The sequence below is a fragment of the Biomphalaria glabrata genome, chromosome 14 (genome assembly GCF_947242115.1).
Source record: "Biomphalaria glabrata chromosome 14, xgBioGlab47.1, whole genome shotgun sequence".
Taxonomy (NCBI): Eukaryota; Metazoa; Mollusca; class Gastropoda; family Planorbidae; genus Biomphalaria; species Biomphalaria glabrata.
Window position 1 is genome coordinate 22,626,055 of NC_074724.1, and position 11,733 is coordinate 22,637,787.

The following is an 11,733-nucleotide window of genomic DNA, read 5'->3' on the forward strand; positions in this document are numbered from 1 at the left end:
ACATAATAAAAATGTTACACCTGGGACATTACATAGTAAAAATGTTACACCTGGGACATTACATAATAAAAATGCTACACCTGGGACATTACATAGTAAAAATGTTACACCTGGGAAATTACATAATAAAAATGTTACACCTGGGACATTACATAATAAAAATGTTACAACTGGGACATTACATAATAAAAATGTTACACCTGGGACATTACATAGTAAAAATGTTACACCTGGGACATTACATAATAAAAATGTTACACCTGGGACATTACATAATAAAAATGTTACACCTGGGACATTACATAATAAAAATGTTACACATGGGACATTACATAATAAAAAGGTTACACCTAGGACATTACATAATAAAAATGTTACACCTAGGACATTACATAATAAAAATGTTACACCTGGGACATTACATAATAAAGACATTACACATGGGACATTACATAATAAAAATGTTACATCTGGGACATCACACATAAAAAGTTTGTCGCTCACGTATAAAAAAAATAAAATCATGATACAATCACGTGACCAGAGCTTGATCGTGGGAGGTATTACCTTGTCAGTACGCTACTTACAGCTGCCCAAAGCAGTCTGCTAATTTGACGTTAAAATGACAGCGGAGTGTCACATGGAACTGTTAAGCTGCCAATGGTTTGGACAGCACCCAATGACACGTCCATGTAGTCACGAGACGGACTTTGTTTTTTTTTTATCTTTCCACTATCTTCTGTGCCGTGATCTTCTCTCTTCTCTCTCTCTCTCTCTTTCTCTCTTTTCTTTCACTTCACTGAATGCCGAAGATTGATAGCGGTGGTGTGGTGATGGAACAGTTGTCATGACAATAAACAGGCCAGCAAGTTGGACGAACAAGAAACAGCGTCACATTTATATTTGGTGTGGTCACACAGTGATGTCAGTGACTCTCATTTCATTTACATTTGGTGTAGTCACACAGTGATGTCAGTGACTCTCATTTCATTTATATTTGGTGTAGTCACAGTGATGTCAGTGACTCTCATTTCATTTATATTTGGTGTAGTCACAGTGATGTCAGTGACTCTCATTTCATTTATATTTGGTGTAGTCACAGTGATGTCAGTGACTCTCATTTCATTTATATTTGGTGTAGTCACAGTGATGTCAGTGACTCTCATTTCATTTATATTTGGTGTAGTGACAGTGATGTCAGTGACTCTCATTTCATTTATATTTGGTGTAGTCACAGTGATGTCAGTGACTCTCATTTCATTTATATTTGGTGTAGTCACAGTGATGTCAGTGACTCTCATTTCATTTATATTTGGTGTAGTCACAGTGATGTCAGTGACTCTCATTTCATTTATATTTGGTGTAGTCACAGTGATGTCAGTGACTCTCATTTCATTTATATTTGGTGTAGTCACAGTGATGTCAGTGACTCTCATTTCATTTATATTTGGTGTAGTCACAGTGATGTCAGTGACTCTCATTTCATTTATATTTGGTGTAGTCACAGTGATGTCAGTGACTCTCATTTCATTTATATTTGGTGTAGTCACAGTGATGTCAGTGACTCTCATTTAAAACTACATTCTCCCACCTCCCAGTTTTTAAATTTAGAAAATCCTTCTTTTGATGGTCTTCAAAGCCAGGTCCTCATAGTCAGGTCTTCACAGCAAGGTCTTCAAAGCAGGTCTTCAAAGCAAGGTCTTCAAAGCAAGGTCTTCATAGCAGGTCTTCATAGCCAGGTCTTCAAAGCCAGGTCTTCAAAGCCAGGTCTTCAAAGCAAGGTCTTCATAGCAGGTCTTCATAGCCAGGTCTTCAAAGCCAGGTCTTCAAAGCCAGGTCTTCAAAGCAAGGTCTTCATAGCAGGTCTTCATAGCCAGGTCTTCATAGCAGGTCTTCAAAGCCAGGTCTTCAAAGCCAGGTCTTCAAAGCAAGGTCTTCATAGCAGGTCTTCATAGCCAGGTCTTCATAGCAGGTCTTCAAAGCCAGGTCTTCAAAGCCAGGTCTTCAAAGCCAGGTCTTCATAGCAGGTCTTCATAGCAGGTCTTCAAAGCCAGGTCTTCAAAGCCAGGTCTTCATAGCAGGTCTTCAAAGCCAGGTCTTCATATCCAGGTCTTCATAGCCAGGTCCTCATAGTCAGGTCTTCACAGCAAGGTCCTCATAGCCAGTATTCATAGCCAGGTCTTCATAGTCAGGTGTTCATAGCCAGGTCTTCATAGTCAGGTGTTCATAACCAGGTCTTCATAGCCAGGTATTCATAGCCAGGTCTTCATAGTCAGGTGTTCATAGCCAGGTCTTCATAGCCAAGTATTTTTGACAAGTTCTGTATCAAAAACCTTTGTACTAATCGCTTTTAATTGTAACTGCTCAATAGGTACCTGATATTAATTGGGAAAAAGTAAAGACGATTGGTCGTTGTGATGGCCATATGACAACTTTTTTAACAGTGGGCCAGAAAAACAGATGACGTTTACATCATCTGCCCTATGGATCGCAAGGTCTAAAAGGGAAACTACTTTTAAACGCAACCATGTGAATGACATATATATTAGGAGCATCGGCTCATTAAATGTTGACAAAGCAATAGATCTCTTATTGTAATGAAATCAATTACTGATATGTCTTATGATACAGGATTATAGGAATTCACTTTTTCATTCTGATTCTAATATGGTTAGGCAATTAAACCATAGGGGAACACAAATAACACACTATGACATGTATGTTGTGAGAAATAGAAAACAATAGTAAAAACATGACCTATAGAGAACAATAACAGTTAGTGAACAATGACTCTCATCTCATCTGTCCCTTGACAGTTCGCGTAACCAAATCTCTCCATTATTCTCTGTCAGCAGCTGTTCTTAGTAGGCTATCAAGTGAGAGGTTGGTCCACATTGTCCAGCCAGCTTTTCTTTGGGAGACCGCTTCTTCGTGCTCCCTCCAGTGTACTTTGAAGGGCAGTGTGTCATGTTTAATAATATGACAATGATTAGCATTGATGAATTACATCATCGCGTAAAAGCGAATAACTTATTATAGTAATTCTGCTCCTACATCGACTTATGTGGTTCGTACCAGGGCGCTATTAGACACTAAACACAGAGGATTCCAATTCCCGTTTCGTCAAAGGAAAAAAATCAACTACGTCACACGGCCTAGTTAGACTGAAAAATGCCTTCATCAATACGAGCCAGTTATCGAGGGATCATAGACATTGGTGCACCGAGTAAGTTCTTTTAGCATTTCATTTAAATAACTAATTCCTTATGACGTCAAAGGAAAGAAATCCACTATGTCACACGGCTTAGTTAGACTACAAAATGGGTTCATCAATACAAGCCAGTTATCGAGGGTTCATAGACATTGGTGCATAGAGTGTTTTTTTAGCATTACATTTAAATAATTCATTCATATGACGTTAAAGGAAAACAATCCACTACGTCACAATGGGCTAGTCACAAAAAATGTTTTTATTAACACGAGAGATTTAACGATGGTGCATAGTGTGCTCTGCAATGAGTTCTAATCGCAATCATTTAAAGATATTATAAATAATATATATATATATATATATATATATATATATATATATATATATGTATATATATATATATATATATATATATATATATATATATATATATTAGGATTAAAGCCTCATTTTTTGTGCATTTTGTCTGTCAGTCTGTCTGTTCGTCATGTTAATATCGAAAAATAAAAACAACTAAAACTGTTTAAAATTTGATTAAACTTTAATTTTCCTTCCGAAAAATCGCAATAGTTTTACGTATGTATAATAGATTGTTTCTGATGTTTGTATATATAGTGAGAGAAAACGAAAATTCGAGATAAATCTAAAACCGTTAATTACATTTTTGGAATGGTCTCGTATGAAAATTAGATTTACCATAGCCTTCCGGAGAGATTTTCATACCATACTTTGGTGTTAGGAAGTTGTTTTCCTTTAAAATCGGAACATAATATTAACGATAATTAGATTTTAAAACGTTTAGCTAGAAAATTAACTGTAATGTACGACAGAAGTACGATTTGACATAAATAGAGTTAGAATGTTTTTCATAAAAATCTGGAACAACCGACATTCGTTAATGAGAAGAAGAATATTTGTTTTATTTATTAGAAGAAGGATTTCAAACAGTTGTTTGTGTTAGTAGATTTTTTATATAAAATTCGGAACAACTTTGGAGACGATTTGTTAAAAAATGTAAGCAATGTAGGTTGATTTCTTTTTCAAAATCAAATCCGGAACATTCTTTAAAGATAAAAAAAAACAAACTCTGTTATGTTTCAGCAAGAAAATGCAATGTAAAATAAGTCTAAAAAGTGTTTTTCAATAATCGCTTCTAGTAAATTACTTTCTTATTTTAAAATCCTGAACAACCTATTGTCGATATTTTTGAAAAAAAAGGGCATTTGACATAAATTTGTTTTAAGTTGAAAAAACAGAACAATTGGATATCGATAATTAGACTTTAGTGACTTATTGTCGAATAATATAAGGGTAATGTACGTCAATGTTGCTATTTCAAATAATCGTTTAACATAATTTTTTTTAAACAATATTCGGAACAACTTCATAGTTCTTCTTTCAGAGCACGGAAATTACCTGTAATATAAGTTAGAAGAGCAAATAAACATTCGTTAGCATTGATTTGTTTTTCCACAAAAACATCCGGAACAATTTATTATAGATACTGAAAACTATTGCAATGTTTTGGAAGGAACATTAAAGGTTAAATCAGATTTTCAATAGCGTTTAGTGTTGTTTTTTTTTATATATAAACGTGACGGATAGACCGACTAACAGACAAAACGCACAAAAATAAGCGACTTTTATCCTGATGGAGGCACTAAACAAAAAATAAAATCTGATTATTAAAAAATGTTTAAGGAATTAGTTTAGCACCATATCATGTAGCGGCGTTACGCTACTGCACGAAAGTCGCTGCATAAAAAGTCCATTTAAAAAATGTGATATTTACATACAAAGAGAATTCTTAGCCTTTATAAACAAACATAAATGTTTTCTTTCAATTTTAGCGACTAGTTGACCAGAAAACACCTTTAACTCTTTCTCTCCGCAATTATTTTTCCACGTTTTGAAGGAATTCTTCATTTGCTCATTACTATTTCCCTACCCCTGTTATGATTGGTCTTCAATAGCTTTGTTGTTTGTTATCAGAAAATGTTGTAATTGGTATAGAAATAAAGGGAAATGCATGCTCTTTTTATATAATTCAAAGTCAAGTTTAAAAAATTAAACATTAATTTAATTTAATGAGGTCAAAATCAACGATGCTATTGTCGATTGGGAGAGAAACAGTTAACTAATATTTACATTTGTTGTGAACATTTATTGTAAATTTTATAAATATATTTGACTTCGTGATACATCGCAATCAATCCACATCGCGTGGTGAAATAATATTTTTCATTTCTTTTCTAGTTTTCGAGATTTTAGTTTGACAGACGGACAGACTGATATTTTGCACAAACCTAATAGCGGCTTTTCCCCTTACGGAGGCCGCTTAAAAAACAATGAAAATCTCCCAAGTCTGGAGGTGATGAAGAAGCTATGCTAAAGACCTTGTTATTCTGCGTGTTTGTGATGTCCTGTCAATAAACACCTGTCTGTTTGAGCTGCCTTCTTTAAGTTCTTACAATATAGAATCTGAATCGAAACCTCTGCTGTCTGATGGATAAACTCAAAGACCAAAAAGTATTTGGATTCAACACAGAGAGAAAAAAAAATCTGGAGTCTTTGACCCTTGGGGGTCTTGTAGTACAATGTTCTAGACTCTGGCAAATCCTGCAATCCAAACTGTATCAGCTATTGCGTTCCTTTGGACTTAACAACTGCGTGGAGTGGGGTAAACCACTGTGATGTTCCGTCTGGTTTTTATAATTGAGGTCAGACAAGGCGTGGAAGCACGACCATGTCCAGACTTAGGATTGGCCACACCTACATCACACACTCTTTTGTGTGAGTACTGTTACTCTTATCTCGCCGTGGAACATATCCTTCTTGATCGCCCCAGATACAAGGACAAAAATGTTTTGGAGCGGACAACTTAAAAACACTGTTTGGTAATGTTGACCATGGGAAAAATACTGGGCTTTATCCGGGAGGTGGGGTTGACTACGAAAATTTGATTTGAGATTGGGAAAAGTAATTACAAATTTTTTGTATATACATATTTACAACAGATTTGTATCAAAATATATACATTTTTACTATTTTTACTATATGAGCTTTGAATGGATCTCATTTTTAATAACTTTACTTTCAACTCTTGAGCTATAAAGGGGAAGTAACCCTTGAGGGATTATGGGCAATACATGGCCTAAATTGTGCCGATGTGTCAAAAAACCAAAAATATCAAAAGTAATTCGAGTCTGTTTTGTTTAGATCTATACATAGGTTATATAAGCCCAACCTGCGATCGCAGCTGTGTATCAAGGATTGGCCTCTTTAGTCACACAAGAAGTTGCAAAGGGAAAAGATCGTCTCTCAAGACGTAAAATGCCACAGATACATAGGTTTTTACTCGTAGCTTAAAATGTCACTTTACTAATGAAAATGATCACGTTTATAGAAACTTTCTGTAGGACTTCGGGAAATGACGACGCTATGGGCTCGAACTAAGATCCATCGTGGCGACAGCCCAAAAGCGCATTCCTCAAGGCAAACAACCAAACTGCTGATAACCTTTTTCTTGTGTCCCTAGTTAACAGTAACGAGGACGAACTACTGTATTTGATCTACGTGAGTGCTCTAAACGTGGTCGATAACTGAACTCCCAAAGCACGTCCCTTAAAACCCCCAATTTATGTTTATAAAACCTAAAGTCTACAAACGGACATTCATCTTGCCCCCCCCCCCCAAGACAATCCTCTCAATTTTTTTGTTCCTTTTTGTTTTATCCAGTCCTTTGGTGGGTGTTGACTGGACGAACACTTTCACGTATTAAATGGCCGTAAACTCAGATTTAAATTGACACCTCGACAACCCGACCCGTGACGATTTATGGCCGACATAACGGTTGCTTTCAGTTTGGAGAGAGAGAGAGAGAGAGAGAGATAGGGATTTAAGAAAAGGGGAGGGGTGAACGAGGCGTGACAAGGGGGGGGGAAGCTTACGGTTTGTTAGAACGACAAAGATAAACAGCCGATAACTTTGAAGCGTCCGGCTAGAGCCCTTGTCGAGTGTTTTATCACCATTGCTAGATCCTAGTGTGATCCTGGTGTCTGAAAGAATAGAGGCAGCTGCTGCGGAATCCAAAAACAAAATAAGGATTAATACAAAGGCGAACTTCCTGTTTGAATAAGATCAAAAGAAAGACACTGGGCACGTGACATAAGACTGCTAATGACGAAACAGAGAAGACAAAAAAACAACAACCTATTATGTTTGTGTGAGGTGGGTGTAGAGCTATACAATTGGTAAACAATATAAACTCAATAAGTAGCAATGGACTTGTAGCTAAGTAACTATAAAAAATTGCACAAGAAACGTATTTTTTTTTGTCCCAAAACTTTGTACACTTTCGTTTGTAAACGAGTTTCCTGGTATGTAAACATAAATTGACGTTCTTGATTTTCTTGGAGATCAAAAAAAAATTTGTTTAACAACTATCCTTAGTGTTTAACACGAGGTCAACAACTATCTTCAGTGTTTAACACGTGGTCAACAACTATCTTCAGTGTTTAACACGTGGTCAACAACTATCTTCAGTGTTTAACACGTGGTCAACAACTATCTTCAGTGTTTAACACATGGTCAACAGCTATCCTTAGTGTTTAACACGTGGTCAACAACTATCTTCAGTGTTTAACACGTGGTCAACAACTATCTTCAGTGTTTAACACGTGGTCAACAACTATCTTCAGTGTTTAACACGTGGTCAACAGCTATCCTAGTGTTTAACACGTGGTCAACAACTATCTTCAGTGTTTAACACGTGGTCAACAACTATCTTCAGTGTTTAACACGTGGTCAACAACTATCCTTAGTGTTTAACACGTGGTCAACAACTATCTTCAGTGTTTAACACGTGGTCAACAACTATCTTCAGTGTTTAACACGTGGTCAACAACTATCCTTAGTGTTTAACACGTGGTCAACAACTATCATTAGTGTTTAACACGTGGTCAGCAAGTATCTCCAGTGTTTAACACGTGGTCAACAACTATCCTTAGTGTTTAACACGTGGTCAACAACTATCCTTAGTGTTTAACACGTGGTCAGCAAGTATCTCCAGTGTTTAACACGTGGTCAACAACTATCTTCAGTGTTTAACACGTGGTCAACAACTATCCTTAGTGTTTAACACGTAGTCAACAGCTATCTCCAGTGTTTAACACGTGGTCAGCAACTATCTCCAGTGTTTAACACGTGGTCAGCAACTATTTCCAGTTTAACACGTGGTCAACAACTATCTCCAGTGTTTAACACGTGATCAACAACTATCTTCAGTGTTTAACACGTGGTCAGCAACTATCTTCAGTGTTTAACACGTGGTCAGCAAGTATCTCCAGTGTTTAATACGTGGTCAACAAGTATCTCCAGTGTTCAACCCGTGGTCAACAACTATCTCCTGTGTTTAACCCGTGGTCAACAACTATCTCCAGTGTTTAACACGTGGTCAGAAAGTATCTCTATAACCTTTTTTTTTCTTTGGGTCTCGACCTGGCAACGCTTCTTAGCCTAAACCAGGTCGTCAGAGGAAGCAGAACAAGACCCACTTTGGGGTGGCTGAGAAATAAAATTATTTGCGAGTCTCAACAATCATGTCACAATTCACACACCGATCCTAACGGAGGCAAGGACGCTGTGGTAAGCATCTAGCCCTGAGTGTCTTGGGATATGAACCATGGTGAATAAGGATTGAACATATTTACATCTGCTTTCGTCTTTTCAAGACAGAAGAAATGTTCAATCAAGCTGGCGGAGGGGAAGCTTCTGTTGGTCTAAGAGTTTGAAGAGACCTAGACTCGACTCCTAGGACAATTACAAATTTGGTGACCTTATGATGAAAGACCTTCTTGTGGTGCACGACCATCTGCTTGTGGTCCAGGGTCATTTTTGTGTGACCTTATGACCTTTTGATGAAAGACCTTCTTGTGGTGCACGACCATCAGAAATGGTCCACGGTCATTTTCTTGGTTGCCCTTGAATCCAATAAATCGTTATGTTATTATCTCTAGAAAAATGTTTGTAATAATGATATGCAAGAAGAAAGAAAATGTGTAGCTAAATTAAAATACAATCTTTTTAAAAATGAATTTAACAAAAATTCGTCTATCTTTGTAGCTCTACCCACCGACCACCCGACCATTACCTCACAACTAACACAATCTTTTTGTCGGTATTAACATATGAGACTCATATAAAAGACAGGTTGATATTTAATATAAAGCAGTAGCAACAGAAGGCAGAAGGAAGTGAAAAGTAGCTTATATAGAGCTTATAACTTTTAGTATAGAGCTCATAGAGAGTTTATACATGTTACTATAGAGCTGATATAGAGCTTATAACTTTTAGTATAGAGCTCATATAGAGTTTATACATGTTACTATAGAGCTGATATAGAGCTTATAACGTTTAGTATAGAGCTCACATACAGTTTATACATGTTACTATAGAGCTGATATAGAGCTTATAACGTTTAGTATAGAGCTCATATAGAGTTTATACATGTTACTATAGAGCCGATATAGAGCTAATAACGTTTAGTATAGAGCTCATATAGAGTTTATACATGTTACTATAGAGCTGATATAGAGCTTATAACGTTTAGTATAGAGCTCATATGGAGTTTATAAATGTTAGTATAGAGCTGATATAGAGCTTATAACGTTTAGTATAGAGCTCATATAGAGTTTATACATGTTACTATAGAGCCGATATAGAGCTAATAACGTTTAGTATAGAGCTCATATAGAGTTTATACATGTTACTATAGAGCTGATATAGAGCTTATAACGTTTAGTATTGAGCTCATATGGAGTTTATAAATGTTAGTATAGAGCTGATATAGAGCTTATAACGTTTACTATAGAGCTCATATAGAGTTTATACATGTTACTATAGAGCTGATATAGAGCTTATAACGTTTAGTATAGAGCTCATATGGAGTTTATACATGTTACTATAGAGCCTATAAAGAGCTAATAACGTTTAGTATAGAGCTCATATAGAGTTTATACATGTTACTATAGAGCTGATATAGAGCTTATAACTTTTAGTATAGAGCTCATATGGAGTTTATACATGTTACTATAGAGCTGATATAGAGCTTATAACTGTTTACGGAATAAAAGAGTTTAGAAGGCAGTCTTCTTCTTTCTTCTTGCCAATAGCTAGTAGAGACAACAATCCTTGTCAATCTTCTCAATGTTTTCCCAATACCCAAACCAGCAGTATGAACAAGAAAGAAGCCAAAATTCCTGGAAATTCTATTAGGTAATATCTTGCGGCGATGGGTGCCGAAATTGCCTTCTCAGCACAGGCGAAGGGGGGCGGACTGTGGCGAGAGGAAGATCTCTACATTGAAACTAAACGCGGTGAAATGGATTTAACACGAGGTAAGGAGGGGGAGGGGGGCAATCTTTCTTTTTTTTTTCTGGAGGAAGGAGAGAAGGGTGAGCCAAATGGCATATGTTTCAGCACTTCGGCGACTCATTATGGTGGAGAGGAACCAACACTCAGTTTCGTGTTATGTTCTTGACTCGGCGCGACACCATCAGGGCAACTATTACAAGTGTAACTGACAATCTCGATGCTATATATAGAATCTGAAGTGATCCCCCCTGTTTTAAACATTTTTTTTTCAAATAACGACGACTTTGATACTAATTAGAGTCCAGTATATGTTATTACTGGAGTTGTTTGTTTTTTTTTTGTTTGTTTTTGTAAAATTGTTGTTTGAAATTATGTCCGAGGGTATCATTTTTATTACAAAGCTTAGAGCAACTGATTCTGTCTGTCACGTACAACATTTTGAACAGTTATTTCTCCCACGCCCATTCTCGGATCAAGTTGAAACTTTAAACAATTATTTATTTTACCTAACAAAACATTAATCAAAAAAAAAATTATTTAGGCAATTAATTACTGGTAATTAATTATTTTGTTTGATACTAAAAAGGGAAATTGATCCTTCTGTATTAAGAAATATAATTCTTCCCCTTAGATAAGCTTTGCTTTTCGTTACGCAGTTGTGAGAAACCATTTCGATTCCTTGCAAATTCTTTTTCTCTTGTACAGAGAGTCGATTATATTCTGAGTCCGTAGTGCATAAACATTGGGGATTCAATGGAGTTAGTAGTTCAATGTGTCCCTTTTACAAGTGACGCCACACTGAATGAAAACATTTATTAGTGAGGCCCCACTGAATGAAAACTTTTACTAGTGACGTTTTAAATTGATTCAGTGACAGAAGCCTTTCTTAGCTCGAGTTAAATTGATAATTAAAAGTCCTAGTCTTCTTTCGGGATTCGAACTAGGGCCTATGGGAGTTAGGTAACCAAGCGGTTTAGACCACTCCATAACACATCCTTGTATTGAAGGCTTAGGACTATGAGAGATCGGCCCAACCATATCCCCTCTTTATTCTTTTAGAGTTAAGCTCTTTCTATTTAGAACAAGAAGTGAGAGGGTAATATTCATTTTCTTCAAGGGAGTCCAAAACAGACAAATAGATTGAACAA

General features: G+C 36.3%; 1 protein-coding gene across 1 annotated transcript; it reads right to left on the bottom strand.

The window, feature by feature from the left end:
• Positions 1–959: 959 nt before the first annotated feature.
• Positions 960–1,571, bottom strand: LOC129922699 (protein PF3D7_1417600-like). The gene has a single exon (XM_056009632.1). The coding sequence runs from the start codon at positions 1,569–1,571 to the stop codon at positions 960–962; it is 612 nt and encodes a 203-aa protein (XP_055865607.1).
• Positions 1,572–11,733: the final 10,162 nt, after the last annotated feature.

Coding starts and splice junctions, on each gene's coding strand:
- LOC129922699 (XM_056009632.1), bottom strand. CDS start 1,571: ATGAGAGTCACTGACATCACTGTGACTACACCAAATATAAATGAAATG.